Source organism: Coffea arabica, chromosome 1c (assembly GCF_036785885.1).
Source record: "Coffea arabica cultivar ET-39 chromosome 1c, Coffea Arabica ET-39 HiFi, whole genome shotgun sequence".
NCBI lineage: Eukaryota > Viridiplantae > Streptophyta > Magnoliopsida > Gentianales > Rubiaceae > Coffea > Coffea arabica.
This window is the reverse complement of record NC_092310.1, coordinates 54,052,776-54,072,028: the sequence shown is the minus strand read 5'-3', so window position 1 is coordinate 54,072,028 and position 19,253 is coordinate 54,052,776. Positions and strand designations below refer to the sequence as shown.

Genomic DNA, 19,253 nt, shown 5'->3' with positions numbered 1-19,253 from the left:
GGAGAAAAATACTAATGTGAAAGAAAAAAATTTTAGATTGTCATTTATTTTGCAAAATTTTGTTTTGTTGTATCATATACATGTTTTTCAAATTGTCTACCTATCATCCAATCTATTTTTTTTTATCTCACATACATCATATCACAAATTTAAAAAAAAAACTCTTATCTGAACACGCTCATTATTATTTATGTAATTTAATAAATAACCGAATTAGGTATTAACAATACAATTATTAAAGGGACATGCTAGTCATGTGATGATATTCTATTCAAATTAGTTAATAATCATTCGATTGTCCTGAATTGATCAATTTTATGAAAATATGAGGATGAAATGTGTTTGCATAAAATTTTAGAGATGAAGTTGATCAAAATTATAAAATTACGAGGATAAAATGTGTTTGGACTAAAACTTTTTGGACGAATTGTTCAACGTCCCAAACATTGGGGATGAAAAGTGCATTTTACCCTGTTTTGTTAGTATTTAATTAATGAAGTGATATATAAAAGTATTATTATAACCCAATGTTGAATTTGAATAAGTTACTATTTGTTAAGAAATTATAACATAAGATAATTTTTTTTATATAATATCGGTGTATAATTTTTTTAAAATCATGTTTAAATCATGCCATATAATATAAATTTAAAATTTAAAATTTAAATTATATACATATGCCATACTTCAAAAATTAGTATTAAAGAATCACTATAATATCAATGCATAAAATGTTAATCATATATTATATAAGATCAATATTTTCTACTTGACAATGTATATATATTGTCAGCGTTGGATGAATGATAATTATACAAAATTTGAATTTGAAATTCAACTTTTATATATGTATCATGGATCCAACGATAATAGTATATGCGCAGGCTATTAGTGTAATATCAATGTAAATTGACAAACGAATCTTAAAACTCAGCTATTAATAGTAATATGTGCAGGCTATTAGTGTAATATTAATGCATTTTCTATCACACGAGTATTTAAAAATCAGCTATGGACATGTAAAAAATTCAAATGATTTTCTATCATTCAGAATATTTTTTTTATTCTTTGTTTGTGGTCAGCTTGAGATCGATTTACTTGTCAACATAAAACATTTTTTTTTTTAAAAAAAAAACACCAAATGTTAAATGACCTGCAATTTACGCGCTGAAACTGGGGAGTGAAGCTGCCTAGTCCTAGTGTCGTAACCATTGAAAAATCGGTAGAGTTTTTCCCTTGTTCGTCATATTTGTTCAATCCGATGACCTTAACCCCTCACAGTTACATGCCAGACGTCTCTTACAGCCATAACCCATCAGTCAACGCCCCACACACATCCAACAATTAAAAGCATTAATTCGAAAAGAGGAAAGGAAATTGAATACTCCTACTTCCAAAACCAATTACTTTAAAATTTTTTTTTTTTTAAAAAGTCTCCAAAAGTTTTAGTACACCTCTCTTTGTATTACTACGTTCAAACACCTCTCTGCCCACCTAAAGTCAACGCCTCTCTCTTTCGCTCTCTCCCTCTCGCCCCCCCTCCCTTCTTGTCATCCCCACTTCTTCTTCTTTGCAGCTTCATTTTCCATTATTTCTGTACCAGCTCAATCAACTATGAAGTTTTGATGAACGCCCGCAAAAACATATCTTTTCTAATTCTATAATTTTTTAAATTCTTTTCCTTTAAAATTTGAAGAAATGGGTAATGGAATCGGAAAATTAAGCGTTTGCTTCACCTGCGCCGACGGCGGAGCTTATGAAGCTCCGAGGAAGAGAGATTTAGCTGCCGTGATATCTGACCCTTTAGATGATTTGGGTCATTCTTTCTGCTATGTTCGGCCCGATCAGACCCGGATATCTTCTTCTAAGGTCCATTCCGAGGAGACCACTGCTTCAACCACGACGTTTAAGTCAATCTCCGGTGCTTCCGTTAGTGCCAATACCTCTACTCCGCTTTCGACCGCCTTCGTCGACGTCTATACTTACAACAGCATCGATAGAGCCTCTGCCGCCGCCGCCTTCGAGAGCTCCACCTCCTTTGCTTCAATCCCTCTTCAACCCATCCCGCGAAATTCAACTGGATACTCCGGCCCGTTATCGAGCTCTGGGCTTATCCCGGGCTCTGGCCCGATTGAAAGGGGATTTTTGTCGGGCCCGATAGAGAGGGGGTTCATGTCGGGCCCTCTTGATCGGGGGCTCTTTTCAGGTCCTCTTGAGAAGGGTTTCTCTGATCAGTTCCAGAGAAGCTTCTCTCATGGGGGTTTCGCGTTTCGGCCCAGATCAAGAAAAGGCTCGCTGATTCGGGCCCTGCAGAGAGCTTTGTCAAAGACAATCAGTAGAGGTCAGAACTCAATTGTTGCTCCAATCAAGGGTGTTGTTTCATTGAAAGAAAATGAGTGGATTGTGGATTCTGAAAAGCAGAATGAGTTGACCATTAGTAGTGTTAATTTGAGCAGTGAAGGTAGCTTAGATGATGATGACTCATCAGAAAGTCAGAATCTTCAGTGGGCTCAGGGGAAAGCAGGGGAGGATAGGGTTCATGTGGTTGTTTCTGAGGAGCATGGATGGGTTTTTGTAGGGATTTATGACGGATTTAATGGCCCCGATGCTCCGGATTATTTGTTATCCAATTTGTATTCAGCTGTTCATAAGGAGCTGAAGGGATTGTTATGGGATGACAAGTTTGATTCTTTAACTAAGAGTTCCTCTGCCTCGGTTGAGACCTTGAATTCAGGAATGGAGGATTTGAATCAGATTAGTAAGGAGGAGGTTTCACGGGATAGGACTAAAGATGGTTGTTCTAGAGGAGTAGAGCAGGAGAGTTATCCGTGTGGAAACGGAGAAGTGACATTTGATTCACAAATCAGTAAAAAGACTAGAAAAAGTTCGAAGGGTAAGTATAGAGGGGCTGCCAAGAGATGGGAGGAGAACCAGAGGAAGTGGAGGTGTGAATTTGATAAAGAGAGATTGGAGCTCGACAGGAGGTTAAAAGAGCAATTGAATAAGAATAGGTTGAATGGATCGGGGACAATTAATCATTCAGATGTGCTGAAAGCTCTCTCTCAAGCGCTGAAGAAAACGGAGGAGGCGTTTCTGGATCTTGCTGATAAGATGGTTATGGAGAACCCTGAGTTGGCATTGATGGGCTCTTGCGTCCTTGTGATGTTAATGAAGGGAGACGACGTTTACGTAATGAATGTAGGTGATAGTCGAGCAGTTTTAGCCCAGAAGAAGGAGCCTGATCTATGGAGCCAAGATTTGGAGAGGATCAATGAAGAAACATTGCATGATCTTGAGGTTGATGGCGATATATCAAATACAGTACCAAGCTTAAGTGCTTTTCAACTCTCCATGGATCATAGCACCTCGATAGAAGAGGTAGAGGGTTCTATCCTTCTCTTCATGCTTTCGTTATATGCTTTAGTTGATCAAGCTTTTAATGACCAAATTTATTTCCAATTAAGTTCCAATTGATGAATGCTGATCTTACTCCATGAAATTCAGGAAGTGCAAAGAATTAGAAGTGAACACCTTGATGATGCTTGTTCTGTAATGAATGATCGTGTAAAAGGTTCACTGAAGGTCACTCGAGCTTTTGGTGCTGGTTTCCTAAAGCAGGTACTGTGGAATCTGGCCTTTCTGGTTCTCTGAAAGTCAAACTTCTGAAAGGGATTTTTGTAGGAAGATATGAAAAGTCTTTTTATTCCTTTTGAACTTGGGAAAAAGTAGATTCCTCAATTGGATATGGAAAAATCTACCATTTAGTTCATATCAAGAAGACTGAGAACAGAGATTATGCTTCCTATAGCCCTTTTCTAGTAGAGAATAAAACGAGTAATTCTTTTTTGTTACTGAGGCATATTCTGGGATAAGCTTATTATTTTCAAACCTATGAAAAAGCTGAAACTGTGAACAAAAAGTTTATGTGATTGACAATTGCTTCAACAGCTTATCCGCCTTGTTTGAAACAACCTTTTGTATCCCTTCTCTCCAATAACCAATCAAATTGCTGTCTTTGACTCGAATTGCAGCTAAACATCCAACAGAAGATCACTTTTGAGAGCATCCCACATCTAGTCCATAAAATAATATAACGATGAATTTCCTTTACATATGAATAGCAGGACATATGGACCAATATGCAATTTATGTGAGAGCCTCGAACAAGTTGGAATTTGTTGCTGTAATTACATGCAATCTATTGAGTGAGGCATTTCATCTTGGAATTTTTTCATAAGAAAAACTTTGGGTTCACGATCATAAAATTTGTCCTGACAGAGGGGTTGTTGGCGGGGGATGAGAGGGATGGTCTGTCTACTTTTTTCTGCTGATTACTTGAATATTCAATTTATTTTGATCTAAACTGTTGCTTTACTTGAGAAACAAATTCCTGATTTCAGGGTTTTAATATGCAATTTCTCTTTTCCTGCAGCCAAAATGGAATGATGCACTCCTAGAGATGTTTAGAATCGATTATATTGGAACTTCCCCATATATTAATTGCCTCCCATCACTCTACCACCACACATTAGGGCCAAGAGACAAATTTTTGGTTCTATCTTCTGACGGGCTGTATCAGTATTTCACAAATGAAGAGGCTGTCTCAGAAGTTGAACTTTTCATCGCTTGGTCTCCAGAAGGGGATCCTGCACAGCATCTGGTTGAGGAATTGCTATTTCGAGCTGCAAAGAAAGCTGGTAAATCTTTTAAACAAGCGATCAGTTATTCTGCCGACCAATACAAAGTAGCTTAGCATGACTGGTGTAATTTTTTTCTGTTCCATTTCAGGGATGGACTTTCATGAACTGCTTGAAATTCCACAAGGGGATAGGCGCCGCTACCATGATGATGTTTCAATCATTGTTATTTCGCTGGAGGGGAGGATATGGAGATCCTGTGTATAGCAGCTAGGACCATGACAAACAAAATAGAGACATTTGAAAAACCTTTTAAAAAAGAAAAAGAGAAAAAAAAAAAAAATCAGGCATCCAATTTTTGATGTTCTTTTATCCCTCAAGTCACCCAGTGACACAGAGTATCAATTAGGCTGTTGAATCAGATGGCCTTAGTTGTGCAATGTAGTGAGTGGATTGTAAAGGTCAGGTGTACAAGTTGCTCCTTGTCGATTATAAACTGTCATATAAAATTGTATTTTCTTTTCCAAATAAACGATGTCCCACGAAGAGAAGTTTTGTCTTGCCAGCTTTTTGTTTTATTACTTTCACTTCATCTATGACTGCTTTCTGGGTTGGCATCATTTTTTTTTGGAAACTCCTTAGCATCTTTCTACGTGAAATGAACATGTCAAACTTTTGCTGCCTTCCCAGAAATTTCCTCAGGAAGAATTAAAAGTTGTAGAGAAGATGCCAAAGTGGCTGCAGCAGTGGAAGTTTCCCAAAGTTCCGGAAACGAGACTCCAATTTTATTATTATTTTGTGTGTGTGTGTGTGTGTTTCACCTTCCATTTTAGTTTTCTCGGGGCGAAGAAACTCAAAAGGAAAGTTCCCTTTCTGTCCTTTTTATGTTTGTATTGAAATCTGATAAACAATCGAATAATAAATAAAAGTTCAAGGACTTCCAGATTTGCTCAAAATTCCCTCTTATTGCTTTTATTTAATTAATTAGTCAAAAACGTGTGGTGCTGCGTTTGGTACCGAGGAGAAATCAAGGAGAAATCAGAAAAGGTGGAATTTACTCAGGTCAACATCAGAGCGGTCAAAAAACTATTCGGTGCTGACTTGGGATCAGAATTACATGTCGTGCCCGATGGCCGACTCACCTAAGGCGGGTTGTTCATCCGAGTCTGCTTGGACTTGGGAGTTGGGATGACGGGCAACAGCTTAGCTTGAATGCATTTTCGTGGGGATGGAAAGGGAACTGGAAACGAATTGATCACCATCATCATTCATCACTTTCATTTATCTAACTGCTAACCAATTTTTCCTCATTGAAGCAGTAAATGCAGGCGGAGGTGGGACGTGGGAGGGTTGGCCGGTTGGGCTTATCAGTCAGTCGGGTTCATCAGTTCCCACCAAGTAGAAAACCTGTCATTTTGTCATTAATATTTTTGTACTGCTATCGATGTTTTAAGCATGCTGCCTACTAAAAATTTGGCCTATCCCCCCTCCATTCGTTTTCCTGGATGGGGAATTCCTTTTTCTCCGGGTTTCCATGAATTTCAACCGTTCTTGAGTATTGAAGACTCAACTCCAAACTACCAACTTCCCCTCCTCTTCTCTGTTTTCGGTTCTTGGAGTTGGGGATTTGGCAATTGTGTGTGTGTGTGTGTGTGTGTGTCATATTGGGCCTACTTCCACGAAATCGTAACTTGGGTGTTAAATGCTATGGGCCAAGTCCATCCACTTACGGTTAGGCTAGTTGGTTACTGTGTTTTAGGAGTGTGTGAGAAACATTCAATTGGGTAATCTCTAGGGGTGCGCAAAATCGAAAAATTCCAATTTATAAACTGTCGGAATTTTTGAAATCGATAAATTGGAAATTGGAATCGAATTCGGGTTTTCCGAATTCATATACTTCGAATTTGGTTCGAATTCGGTAATGGAGTTTTTCAAATCGGAATTCGATTTCAAATTCGCTTTTAATATATAAATATATATTTTATACATATAATATAATATTATACATTTTATATTATATAATAATATATAAATTTTTTCGAATTTGGTGAAATCGAAATTTATCGAATTTCGAATTAAATTCGATACGAATTCGAATTCGGAATTGGTGAATTCGAAATCGAATTCAATCGAATTATCAGATACCAAAATTTCAAAAAATTCCGAATTCTAACTTCTGAATTACCGATTTCGAATTCGATGCACACCCCTAGTAATCGCCCAACTCCTCTGTTAATTAAGTTGTCGAGAATCAAGAACAGAGGGTATCAATTGCAACGGTTACTTGTCTGTACTTGAACAAAAAATCCTTTTCTAATTATTTAAAAATAAAAAGAAGAAAGAAAGAAAAACAACAAGGTCTTTTGGCGAAAATTGAAGTAGTAGCATTTCAAACAAAAATTTGCACCTTGTGATGCAATAAGTTGGAGGCCTATGTAGGAGACTAGATCCCAAAAAATTATCTTTAGCTTGTGGGTAAAAAAAGAAATTGAAGTTAAGTTGAACTTGAAAGTGAATTTTCCAAATGTGAAAAAGTGCAATGAAACTCTCTCTCTCTCTCTCTCTCTCTTTTCCGGCAATGATATTTGTATAAACTAACATACCCTATTATGCAAGAATGGAGAGTCTAAAAATACTATATAAGGGACTAATAAATATACAAATCTAGCTAAATTAAAGAAGTGCTCTAGCAACTCTTTTGAATTTTTTTCACTGCAGGTGACGTTCGAATCCTCGATACAATCCAAAGAAGGATTTGATCCTTTTTTTGTACCTTTGGCTCAGTGGTTTGGCGAAAGCCTCTCATTTGCTATGGAAGGTGACATTAGATGATATGATATCAGAAGTGCAAGGTTGTGTTTGGATTGCAAATTTTCTTTGTGACGTTTTTCGTGGACAAATTTTCTAATTACCTTTTTATCTCACATATATCATATCGCTACAATATTTTTTCTACAAAAAGTCCAGAAAAATGCAATCCAAACTTATCTTTTGAATTTGTGGAGCACAGGAAATGATTAAATAAGTTGGTGGATTACGTGCTGCCGGAGTAGTTTGCCTGTGTACCAACTAAACTAAACTGGCCAACCTCCGCTCGAGTTGGCTGAAACTCATTTAGACAACTAACTCAAACAGGAAGGATCTTTATTGGCCAAGTAGCAAGAATACGCTCAAAGTCCACATCTGTTTCTAATAAACAAAAAAGTTTTATACAAAAGAAAAACTAAGCCCCAGAGAAGAAAAAGGTAAAACTACACGGTAAAAGACAATTTATCAAGGCCTGGTGAAAAAACCCATTGACAGACTTTCTTTTGGGCACAATTTTCTTCTACGTGATGCTAGGCCCAATGGATCAATTTGCAACACCTCAACATTCATGTCCTGCATGAAAGGTTAGAGATTTTTTGGAGCAAAAAGCTACAGGAATTAGTCGAATCAAGAATTTATACGCGAGCAAAATGTAACCAACGCATTGAGAGGTCTGATGAGCGCCCATTGTGCGTGGATTAAGATACAGTTTAGGTGTTTATATTTTGAAAATGTAATCTTAATTAAAGAAACTATGTAAGTATAAAATAAAATAATAATTATTAGTATACACATTCATATTCATATGATAGATTAAACGTAATTTAGGTATATTAACCATTTTGTCCATTAGGCGCTGGATAGAGTTCGTTGGGTATCTGTTAAAAAAATCTTTAAATAAATAGTTAATGTACTTTTGGGTTTCGTCGGAGGGCCATTTATTATTACCACTCACGAGTCACGTCGCACTTTTTGACTGCGTGTAGTCAAAGAGCCACCTATAGTGCAGGCTCTTTGAGAGTTTGAGGGGGAGGGGCGGGGGCGGGGGCGGGGGGGGGGGGGGAATATATTTTATTTGACGTCGACATTGCAGTTCACCAAACAACAAATTCTTTTGTGTAAATCTCTCTCTCTCTCATCGACACAGTCAAGCTCTTTGTTGTTGTTGTTTTTAAAATAAAAAAAAAAAAATTGCCCTCTGGCTCTGGAGCAGGGATGGTGAAAATTTTCTGTTTTACTTAATTGTTCGGGTTAAAAGATTGTTCACATATTCCGTGCCTCTTCTTTCACCATATCTGACACCTCAAATCTTACATATATAGAGCACGAATAGCTTGTGAACAGTGCTGATGGACCGGTTATGCCGTTATTTGTGCGATCTTGAGGGGCGTTTTGGTCTTTTGTTGATGGGTGTCAGTGGCTCTGCTGGCATTTTGCTTCCGTCCGCTGGCTCTCTTCGATTGTAACTTTGCAGGTCCACGTGGCTTTCAATTTTGGTAGTCAACAATTGCTATTAGTCAGTGGGCGGTTGCGTCAGCAATATTCTTTCTTTTCTCTTAGCTTCTATTCTTCTTCTTAGTTTCTTTGGCAGCTTAAGAAATGTCTTGAAAAGTTTCTTTCTTAAAAAAAAATGCAATTTAAGAAATGGATTATAATTTTTGAACTTTTACAGTAGGTCCAATTTTTTTTCTTTTGAGCATGAAAAAAATGATTCAATAAATACAAATTATCAAAACCAAAATCATCAAAATCTCCAAAAAAATAAAAAACAGACAGCCTAAAAAAGGGAAGAAAGAAAGAAAAATAAGAAAATATGTATATTCACCATTGCAAGTTAAACTTGTTCAATATTGAGACTTAAGAAATGGATTATAATTTTTGAACTTTTACAGTAGGTCCAATTTTTTTTCTTTTGAGCATGAAAAAAAGATTCAATAAATACAAATTATCAAAACCAAAATCATCAAAATCTCAAAAAAAAAAAAAAAAAAGGAAACAGACAGCCTAAAAAAGGGAAGAAAGAAGGAAAATAAGAAAATATGTATATTCACCCTTGCAAGTTAAACTTGTTCAATATTGAGAGTCCTATGCTCATTTTCAATAGATGATATCTTGTCCAAAAAAACCACTGTCGCTCCCTCCACTCTTGAACACTTTTAATCTATCAATCAAATAATATTAATCATCTGAATTGCAACAAAAAGAATAGGATCCAATATGAAACCCTGATTAGGAGACATGGTAGTATATATAAACCGAGGTCATGGAGGGATATAGTTGAATAAAAATTATGTGTCATGAATATAGACCTATTAGTGTAAAACAAAAAAGCCACTGAATATACAAAAAATATTAATTCAATTTTACATTGGTTTGAAAATATTTTTAAATATGTTTGAATGCTCATTCAAGTCTAGCAAACAAAAGAAAATGACAAACCCGTTTTATAATTGCTTTTCTTTATTTCTTTCTTCTAAAAGATTGTTAAATGTGAAGTACTAGCAAATAGAAAGTGTCAAAAAAAATGGAAATTGTCAAATTGCTTGTCTTAGAGAAGCAACGTAACTAATAAGCAAGGCTACACATTACATGTATAGTCATATGCCTTTTAGTTCTACCTAATATTAGGCACTACTTACTAATTAATGCTATATTAAGAATGTAAGATAACCTGATTTCAAAGCCATATTTATTTGTGTAATTAGGAAAAAACATACACTCACACACATGACTATTGTATCTAACAAATAAAAAAAAACACACAAACATAACAGCAAAATAATTAATGAGTCTCAGCTACCTGACGCATGGCGTCAGGGCTAAAAAACTAGTAATATACAAAACATCCATTATGGCCTTTTGCAAATTTAAAATGTATAGATGAACAAAAGTCCTTGACATATTGGATTGCATGGTAAAACATAAAGAATTGTAAGTAAGAGCTCATGATTTCAAGAATTCTTACTTGCCAAATAAATTATTTAAAAAATAAAAGTTTCTGACATGCCATGTTACAATACAATTAGACAAAATACTCCTCCCTAACGAAGGCAGAGTACCGGCCGTGCATGGGTCTAAGGTTATGTTTAGATTGTATTTTTTTATATTTTTTGTAGAAAAATTATTATAACGATTTAATATATATAAAATAAAAAAGCGTTTGAAAAATACATTCACCGGAAACACAATAATATCTCAAAAAATTTGAAACATTACTTTTCAAACAAGCCTGACTTTAAAAAAAGTACTACTACAAATATGTACGGCAGGATGAGCAAAAGGGCAACGATCAAAGGACAAAGAGCAGCTGGGGTAAGTAGCAACAAGACTAAACAAAGAACTCTTCTTGGGAACAAGTAAAACTGCACTTGGAGTTGGAGCAATCAAATTCAAATTTTAAACAGGAAAGCCGGCGCCTAGTTGCCGATCCGAGATGCTGACTTCAAACGTTTTTTGAATATGAACAGTCTCCCACACTCTTATCTATGCCTGACGATCCCACGATTAAAACTGTTGTATTTTCTAACTTGGAAATTCCGACGTCTCAAATCTTACCAAAGTGATTCAGACCAAACACATCCTTCTCACCACTCTTCCTTGAATTTGTCAACCCCTACATACATCCCACCTCATATCTGCCACCAAGTGTCCATTTTTCTACTATCATAAATTTCTTCGTGTTACATATGCACTCTTCACTTTATTTGAAGATAGATTAGGTGTTACTTTGGGTGCGTCATGAATTAGTTGAACACTATTGTTAATCCAACATAGTATTATCTATCAAGAGGCTAATCCAAGCAAGAATATGTCTTCCATTCTAGGCAGCAACGGTGGGAATATGGGGTCACCCTTTTTTAATGAATTCAAGAAACAGGCGTCTTTTTTCCTCAAGGAGAAGATCAAGACTGCCAGATTGGCCCTGACTGATGTTACACCGGCTCAACTGTAAGCTTCCTACTTTTTGATGCACCTTGTTGTACGATCTGGGTCTGATATGTAACTATTGAGAGGCATATTTGCCTTTTCAACTTTCAAGTACTTTGAGATTTTTTTTTGATTCTTTTCCTCTTTAAAAGATTGGTAGAGGAAGCTACAAATGGAAATCCAGGAGCTCCAGACACTCGTACTCTTAAATTGATATCAAGGGCTGCTTTTGAAGTAGACGATTATTGGAGAATTGTGGAGATCCTGCATAAGAGGTTTCTTGGATTATTTAGCCTGTGATTCATAAAATAGTGCTAGTATTTTATATCAACTATTGATGGCTTGATGTGTGCCTTACACTTGCTGTGATTCTGTTTGTTCCATATTTCTGTGGTTCAGATTAGTGAGTTTTGATAGAAGAAATTGGAGGGCTTCATACCAAGCTTTAATTGTGCTAGAACACTTGTTAACTCATGGGCCTGAGAGGGTATCGGAGGAGTTTCAGAACGACAGAGATGTTGTTGAAGAAACTGGAAGCTTTCTGTATGTTGATGAGAAAGGGTACTAAGTTCATTTTTTTCAAGTTCTTTTCCAAAAAATTTTGTTTCTCTATCTTAATTTAAGGTAGATTCTCACAAATCCTGCGCTTACGAAACAGATTCAACTGGGGCCTGAATGTTAGAAAGAAATCTGAGAGGATATTGAAGCTGCTTGATGATAGATCATTTCTGAAAGAAGAGAGAAACAAGGCTCGGACAGTAACTAGAGGAATTGAAGGGTTTGGCAGCTTCTGCAATAGGCGTTCTTCGGACCAAGAAGTTCCGCAGGAATCATCTCTGAAATCATTTGAGAAATGCAATTCTCAGTTTAATGAACATGGAAATAAGGAAAATAGCATTTCGTTGTTTGATGATCAGTATTTTACCAATGGAAAGCTGGAAAATTCAAAGCAGGCCAACAGCGATAATTCAAACTTGGCATTGAATACAAAACTAAAAAATTCAACTGATAATCAAAGGATGCTTGAGAAGGATAGTGCACGAACAAGTTTCAAAGAAAATACGACCCCAAAACAGAAAGTATATGCAGAGGACTTGGACGATTGGGATACAGCAGAAGAGTCAAATGCTCTTTTGAGTAATCAAGAAGCTGATTCCAGGATGAACATCTCCATGGAAGATGATCATCCCTTTAACCTCAACCAGCTCCGACATGCTGTCTCCCTGCTTCCTTCAAGAGATCAAGTCCTGCGGGCATTTTGAAGATTGAAGTAAAGTTGAGGCAAGTAGCTTCTGTTAAACCATCCCTCGTGGTTTCTAAGGTTATGTTTCTCTATCATGTATATTTTTATGGATGGGAACAAGCCAATGCTTGTTCTTAAAGGATCTGATTTCTTCTTCCAGCCTGCTCTATAGCAGTCAGTCATTGTGAGATTGTTTATTATCCATGTTCGTCGTGCTTGGTTAGGCAGACACGAACTATGCCACCAACCAGTTCACCTTTCTGATGTGAATCCCGGCACACTATTGCTTGTTTTGTTTATTTGCCTCGTATTCCTTCTGATATTTGTCCATTTTTTTTTCATCTTTTTGAGCAAGTTGAGAGAAAATCAGAGGATATCTAGCTTAACATCGCAGATATGTACGTGTTCCTAGCGAGACTGATTTTTTCAGTTGACTGTATTCAGCTGTTTTATACAAGAAATGTGTAACAATGAGAGGTTGCTCCCTATCTAGTTGTCCCCGGTTGACTGTATTCAGCTGTTTTATACAAGAAATGTGTAACAATGAGAGGTTGCTCCCTATCTAGTTGTCCCCGATTGGCCTAACCTGAACATAATGTATTCTGTCACACTCCGAACTATGAAAGGGAAACAAAAAGGGAAACTGCTGCTAATTACATGATTTATCTACTCTACTCAAACATCAAGCTAGATCTAGATATACGCTTCTATACATGTGCAAGAATATAAATGTCACATAAGTTTCAGAACCTTAAGATTTGCAGAGCCACTCCTGAATGGCAAGCCGCAGTGCATGATTAGGAGTAAGAGTCAAGTGACTTAATTTCAAATTGGTCATGGGAGATGTCTCACGGCCATTTTCCAACCAGCCACGCAAGGCCTCTCCTTCATAGGTGAATCCATCTGCTGCCACCTGGGGGTCATGCATTATCTCCTGAAAGTTACCCGGTAAAATGTTACCATACATGCGCTAGTAGAAACTGATGTAGTAGTCATCATAAAATAAATGACACCGGTTCATCATCACACCTATAGAGGTTACAGAAATCATACTCTTCCAAGAAAACAAGACTCTCATTTTTATTGTTTTAGTCAAGAGAGGTCTAGCACATAACTAAATTTCAAGCAGAATGGCATCTTGTTTCAACTTGTGATTGCTAATGGTCAAGAATGAAGAGTAAGCTTATGTTTCAGGAAAATGATAATAGAAAACTGGACAGCTCAAGCTCTAGCCATTGAAGATTTTGACATTACTGACCTGAAGAATGGGGCACAAGAAGAAAGAGGGCACCAGTCTCTCCTCCAAGACATGTAAATGCTCCAGTTCCCTAACCAGAGTTGGCGTGAGGGAAGGCCTATCCCTTCCATTCAATTCACAGCATTGCAACCCCAACTCCACCAATCTCCTTGCAACAAATGTAGACCACTCCCCTGCAGATGAATCCAAGATTGCTGTTATTTTCCCACAGCAGACCATTTTTCGTACTTCGCAGGCCAGTCCAGCTGGAGGTTTCCCAGTGAGTAACTGAAGTATGATCAGTCCGAATGAGAAAACATCAGATTTAGGTGTCAGGATTCCAGTCCTATGAAATTCTGGATCTGTGTAGGGAAAAGCACCTCCTGTCTCAGTGTAGCTACGGAAACTTGGGCAGCGAAGGGTTTGTACTGGTGCTAATCTGAAAATTCCAAAGTCACCAACTTTGCAGCAGTTCTCAGAGTCTAGTAGGACATTATTAGGTTTCAAGTTGCCATGAGTTATTCCTTCAGGACCAGAAGAGTGCAAAAAGAGAAGGCCACTAGCAATTTCAGAAATAATCTGTACTCGGGTCTTCCAGTCTAAGGGACAAACATTACTTCCGTGGAAGAGGCGATCTTGGAGGCTGCCACCAGGTAAGTACTCAAAAACAAGGGACCAGGCTTCAGGACATACGCCAATTAATGTCACCAGATGAGGATGGTGCACTCTTCCAAGAATTTGAGCCTGCAACAAGAAAAGCTTATGTCAGTCATCACTACAATCACAAAACTCAAACAAAACCTGAGCATCAATAGAGACAATCAAGCTTTTGAGAATTTGAGTTATGCAAGAAAATTGGACTAAAAGGTTGTTACAAGTTGAAAACAAGTTTTACAAACAACCAAAAAAGCACATGCCCGTATAGAGTAATCAACCTCTTGACAAAATTCAGGTTGCTTTTGTATAGAATGCGGATGCAGCATCTTTATGGCGACTGTTCTGTTCAACATCTCCCCTTTGTACACGGCACCATTTCCTCCCCGCCCAATCTTAAAACTCTCTGAAAAATTGCATGTTGCAGCCTGCAAATCCAACAGTGAAAATTCTGCCAATTCCAATGATTCTCCACTAAATTGTACAAGACCATTGATATTTTCACCATTGACTTGTGAGCCACTTTTCCAGTGATCAAGCCACTGCACAGCTTCAATTTTCTGCTGCTGAATTTTCTGCCTTTCCTGCCGTAAACTTGCCAGTGAAGATTGAATAAGCTTCAGTTCTCCAGCAACATCTTCACGCCGGCAGTTTGCTTCCCGTGCACGACTATCTAGAACGGCTATATTTCTCATGGCCTTTTGCAACTCACGAGTTAAAACCTCTCTTTCTTCTAAGAGCTTCTCTTGCTCCAGTATTGTAGTTCTAAGCTCTTCTTCAGCTGCTTTCCTGAGTTTGACTTCCCGTTCATAAGCAGATTCAAAAGCTTTGGCCTATATAACAGCAAATTAGCCATGAATCTCACACATGGACATAAAATACATAAACAATCAGTTTCAGTTAAAAGTGTGTACAAACTATTTCAGACTATGTGCATCAAACAAGTGAATTGATATTCATTAAATGAAAGGATAGAGTTTGCACTTGCAACAATTCATAGGGACCCCATAGAAACATGGCTGTATTTATAGAGTAATGCAAATCCCAGATGGAGGATGGAAAAGTGCATACTTCAAGTCCTAACCAAGTTGGAAAAGAGTTTTGCAAGATATTGTCACCTATAGTATCTAGAACTTGTAGCAAGAAGAAAAATGCTAAAGCTGTACCAACACAAATTGTACAGCAGACCAGTTAAAGCTGTACTTAGATAAGTTGTTGATGACCTGAACTAGAACACATTAATAAGAATAGACAGGAACATGCCTTCATGACTGAATCATTAAAATTTCATTTTGTTAACATCAGTTTTAAGTGCATTGTGAAGCATGAAAAAAATGTTCACGCGCTTAACTGGCCACTCTTATGGTGCATACTCAAGCTCAAAACAGAAATAGCTTACATTGCTGATGGCTTCTACAGCTTCAGCTTCCAATTTTTGAGACATCAAGAGCTCCGAATCTGCTTCATCCCTTGATTCTTCAGCTTCTTTCTTAAGTTCTTTAAGCCAACCATATAAGCCCTCTTTCTCGACTTTTGAATTAGAATCTGAAGACACTCTTGATACAGCAGATGAAGCATATCCTGAACTAGAGCTCAAACTTGCAGGACTGAAGAATTGAAAAGTGCTTGGATAGCATCTAGTTGGCAGAGTAAGAGAAGATGGTTCCACCTTAGCTCCTTCCTTCTGAAAACAATTTCTTGTTCCTGAACAAGCTGGATATTGAGCAGATCTAGATCGAATACATTCTGGGTGATAAATATCATTGCTCTTAGAAGAGGGTGCAGATTGAGATCTTAAGTTTGATGCTGCTGCAAGTTCTTGACTGATTAATGCAAAAGAACTTGAGCTTTGAGAATCTTGTCTCGTCCAGACCAATTTCCCTTTGTTGACGAACCATATCTTGCAGAAGGGAGGAGCCATTTTGGCTGCATAACTTGCTTTACTGGAGCATTTCTTCAACTTCGAACAACTGAAGGATACAACTTTTAGAATTCTATATAGAAGAATTATACAAATGATGCCAATGGCATTATCAATTGTGCAAATAACATATTCTAAACCTTAACAAATTCTCAATAAAATATTGAAGCAAAAACCTAGCTTCTTCCTACTTATGGTCATAAACACGCATGCACGGCAGCTGAAAGTATTGCCTCTCCATCAACAAGTGTAAGTTTAAAAGGGGAGGGGGGGTGTTGAGGGAACAAGTGACGTACTCTGGAATAGCTCCAATGACTAGCTTCTTAATGTCATGTCTGCTTACAAGATTCACAATCTCCAATTGAACTTGGTCAGCTTCACTGGTAACAATGCTTGCCTTAACCTGAAAAAGCAATTTCTAGCAAGTATAACAAAGTAGGCCAAGCCAGGTCTGTGAGACTGAAGAAGATGAGGTAAACATTATGCTCTACACAGATGCCAGAAGTAACATGTAATTGCCTTATGTCAGTTATCTATGCATGGAGTTTACTGTTTGAAACATGGTCTAATAGCAGACATCTAATAATCAGAGTAAGCCGCCAATATTAATGAATTTTAAGGTGATATTCTTAAAGAAACATCCACTTATTTTGGAAAAGGAAAAGAAGTTTGAAGTTGCAACCAAAATCATATGCAAACCACAAAACCTACAATCTCCTCCAAACAAGTCGGCATTAGAATTTTTGGGTTTCCTCTTGTTGATTTTAGTTTAACAAAAAAAGGCACAAACTGGTTTACAAATAAAGAATTTGAAAGAGATTATAGCGATTTGCATGAACAGTTAACATGCCAAAGAATGCTTAACAAGATTGATCCAATAACATCAAATGGTTAATATCCACAGGAATTCTACAAATCAGGTAATTAAAAAGAAAGAAAACCTTGGAAGTGCTGCAAATTTTTTTGTAATTCTGCAGAAGTTTTCCCGTCGCTTCCCACTCCTCATTCCTAAATGCAGTCACCACTTCAGGATTTGCTTGACTTGCTGGTAGTTTCCCCACTGCATTAAACAATAACAAATATAGCAATTAAGCTCCAATTGATTCGCGCACTAACTTTGTGACTAAGTAATCCAAGCGAACAACCCGGAGTCTAAGAAAAATCTTTCATCCTTTCCCATAACACTGCTAGTTTATCCAACTTCAGCTTTTCCAACTTTTTACTTTCAATTTAACTCTTCCTGCCATAGCTATAGAGCAAATACAGAAAAATTAAAGGGAAAAAAAACATTTTAGCCACTACAAAGCCGGGTAGTGCAGCAGACTAATATCGATGATTGTTATGAAAAAGATTCAACAAGCAAAACATTGACAGCATTTGAGCCCAAAAACACACAAAACACCTAAAAAGAAATCATAGATGTCCACATAAAATGTGTACATTTTTACTAAAATTCACATATGAAAGAAGTATATCCGAGCATCGATTATGCCCAAGTGGATTAGATTCTATATTTCTTCGTCCTAGAATAATGATTTGATTATCAACGTTGCTTCCCCTATCCTCCTGTAACTTATAGAGAAAGAGAGAGACTGACGCAGAGTGGGAATCAAAGGAGAAGGTTTGTGAACATGAAGAATGCAAATTTCCGAACCAACGAACGTCCTAAAACACCACTGAAGCAAAGCACCAGCTTTAGCCACTGATTTTCCAACGGCCACGTACACTTTTTCACCACCTTCTTCCACAATTTCTGATGACTGAGTAGTGGCCATACTTTCGCTCCTCCGTGCAAACCCAGCTCGGAATGTAGCCGGCGGGGAGAACCCCGAAAAGAGATCTTCAGTCCGGGCCGGTGGGTGCGTTGGGCTGAGCACCTTCATTGGTTATAAAAACTCGCCGGAAAATAAAGAAAATGTTGAGAATCCGGTGAGCTGGTTTTTTGAAACAAAAATTTTTTTTTTGGGGTGAATTATCTGTGAGTTTTCCTTTGACTTGCAGTGGCAATAGAGGAAGTTTCTGAGTGAGATTTCGTGGAATGTTTTGAATTATTATTTTAAATAAATTGTGCTATCCTCCTTGTGCTTTACTGTGATTATAAATATCTCCTACTTTTTCTGCTAGTTCATGTATTTAAGCAATAATAATAATAATAATAATAAGCCGCTTAGGCTTTGGGAGAGTTTATTTGCCAATTGCCATATTAGCTGCTTTGACGAAAAGTCCAACATTATTTAAGTTTTCAGACGTTAAATTACTTTATTTTTTAAGTTGGTAAATTTCAATTAACTGATGTTTCTGCCTTTTATCTATTGAGACAAAGCAAAAGAAAAGTATTTTAGAACTTCATCATTTGGAATAGATTAAGAAAATTTATCTATTTCTTTATTTTGCAAATGATGTGGTTTACAAAAGAAAATTCTGAATTAAAGTAGACAACGATGTTAGGATTCTAATGACCAACTTACTTATAATTATTTTTCTTTGACAAGCATATTCTCTAGAGTTTTGGAATATGAGAGACCTACTTTCACAGGATTGAGGTAGACAGCCCGACGTCGTTCTCCTTTCATTCTTATCCATTTATGAAGAAATTTTGCTTATGGAATTTCAATTAATTTTCTTTTCTAGTAGACAAAATGGAAAGATTGTACAGCAAATTGAGATTGCATTCTTCTTGCCACCAATTTTTTTTTTTTTTTTTAAAACAATAACTGTTGTATAACTTAATATATTCTAAGCTAAGAGGAGGGGGCGGACTTCAGGAGGTCCAAGGATAACCTGAAAATGACTGAACCACCATCGAATCAAACGAGTGCACTATAC

The 19,253-nt window shown here is 37.1% G+C and overlaps 3 protein-coding genes across 4 annotated transcripts; 2 read left to right on the top strand and 1 right to left on the bottom strand.

Moving 5' to 3' along the window:
* Positions 1-1,455: 1,455 nt before the first annotated feature.
* On the top strand, positions 1,456-5,202 carry LOC113729048 (probable protein phosphatase 2C 23). The gene is made up of 4 exons (XM_027253377.2): positions 1,456-3,378; positions 3,505-3,618; positions 4,433-4,697; positions 4,789-5,202. The coding sequence occupies exons 1-4, from the start codon at positions 1,699-1,701 to the stop codon at positions 4,902-4,904; spliced, it is 2,175 nt and encodes a 724-aa protein (XP_027109178.2). The 5' UTR covers positions 1,456-1,698; the 3' UTR covers positions 4,905-5,202.
* A 5,564-nt stretch (positions 5,203-10,766) lies between these two features.
* On the top strand, positions 10,767-12,914 carry LOC113729041 (uncharacterized). Its single transcript, XM_027253370.2, has 4 exons — positions 10,767-11,393; positions 11,525-11,647; positions 11,772-11,933; positions 12,031-12,914. Exons 1-4 carry the CDS (start codon positions 11,254-11,256, stop codon positions 12,632-12,634), a joined length of 1,029 nt encoding a protein of 342 aa, XP_027109171.1. The 5' UTR covers positions 10,767-11,253; the 3' UTR covers positions 12,635-12,914.
* A 162-nt stretch (positions 12,915-13,076) lies between these two features.
* LOC113729036 (U-box domain-containing protein 33) lies at positions 13,077-18,533 on the bottom strand. 2 transcript variants are annotated; one of them, XM_072078011.1, is made up of 8 exons: positions 18,025-18,533; positions 17,369-17,487; positions 16,724-16,830; positions 15,906-16,476; positions 14,788-15,339; positions 13,874-14,596; positions 13,366-13,549; positions 13,077-13,201 (listed from the first exon to the last, which is right to left on the bottom strand). In XM_072078011.1, the coding sequence occupies exons 1-7, from the start codon at positions 18,308-18,310 to the stop codon at positions 13,367-13,369; spliced, it is 2,541 nt and encodes an 846-aa protein (XP_071934112.1). In that variant the 5' UTR covers positions 18,311-18,533; the 3' UTR covers positions 13,077-13,201; position 13,366. The 2 variants fall into 2 exon arrangements, with proteins under 2 accessions (XP_071934112.1, XP_027109165.1); XM_027253364.2 differs by having other exon boundaries at positions 13,077-13,549; positions 18,025-18,532.
* Between the last annotated feature and the right edge of the window lie 720 nt (positions 18,534-19,253).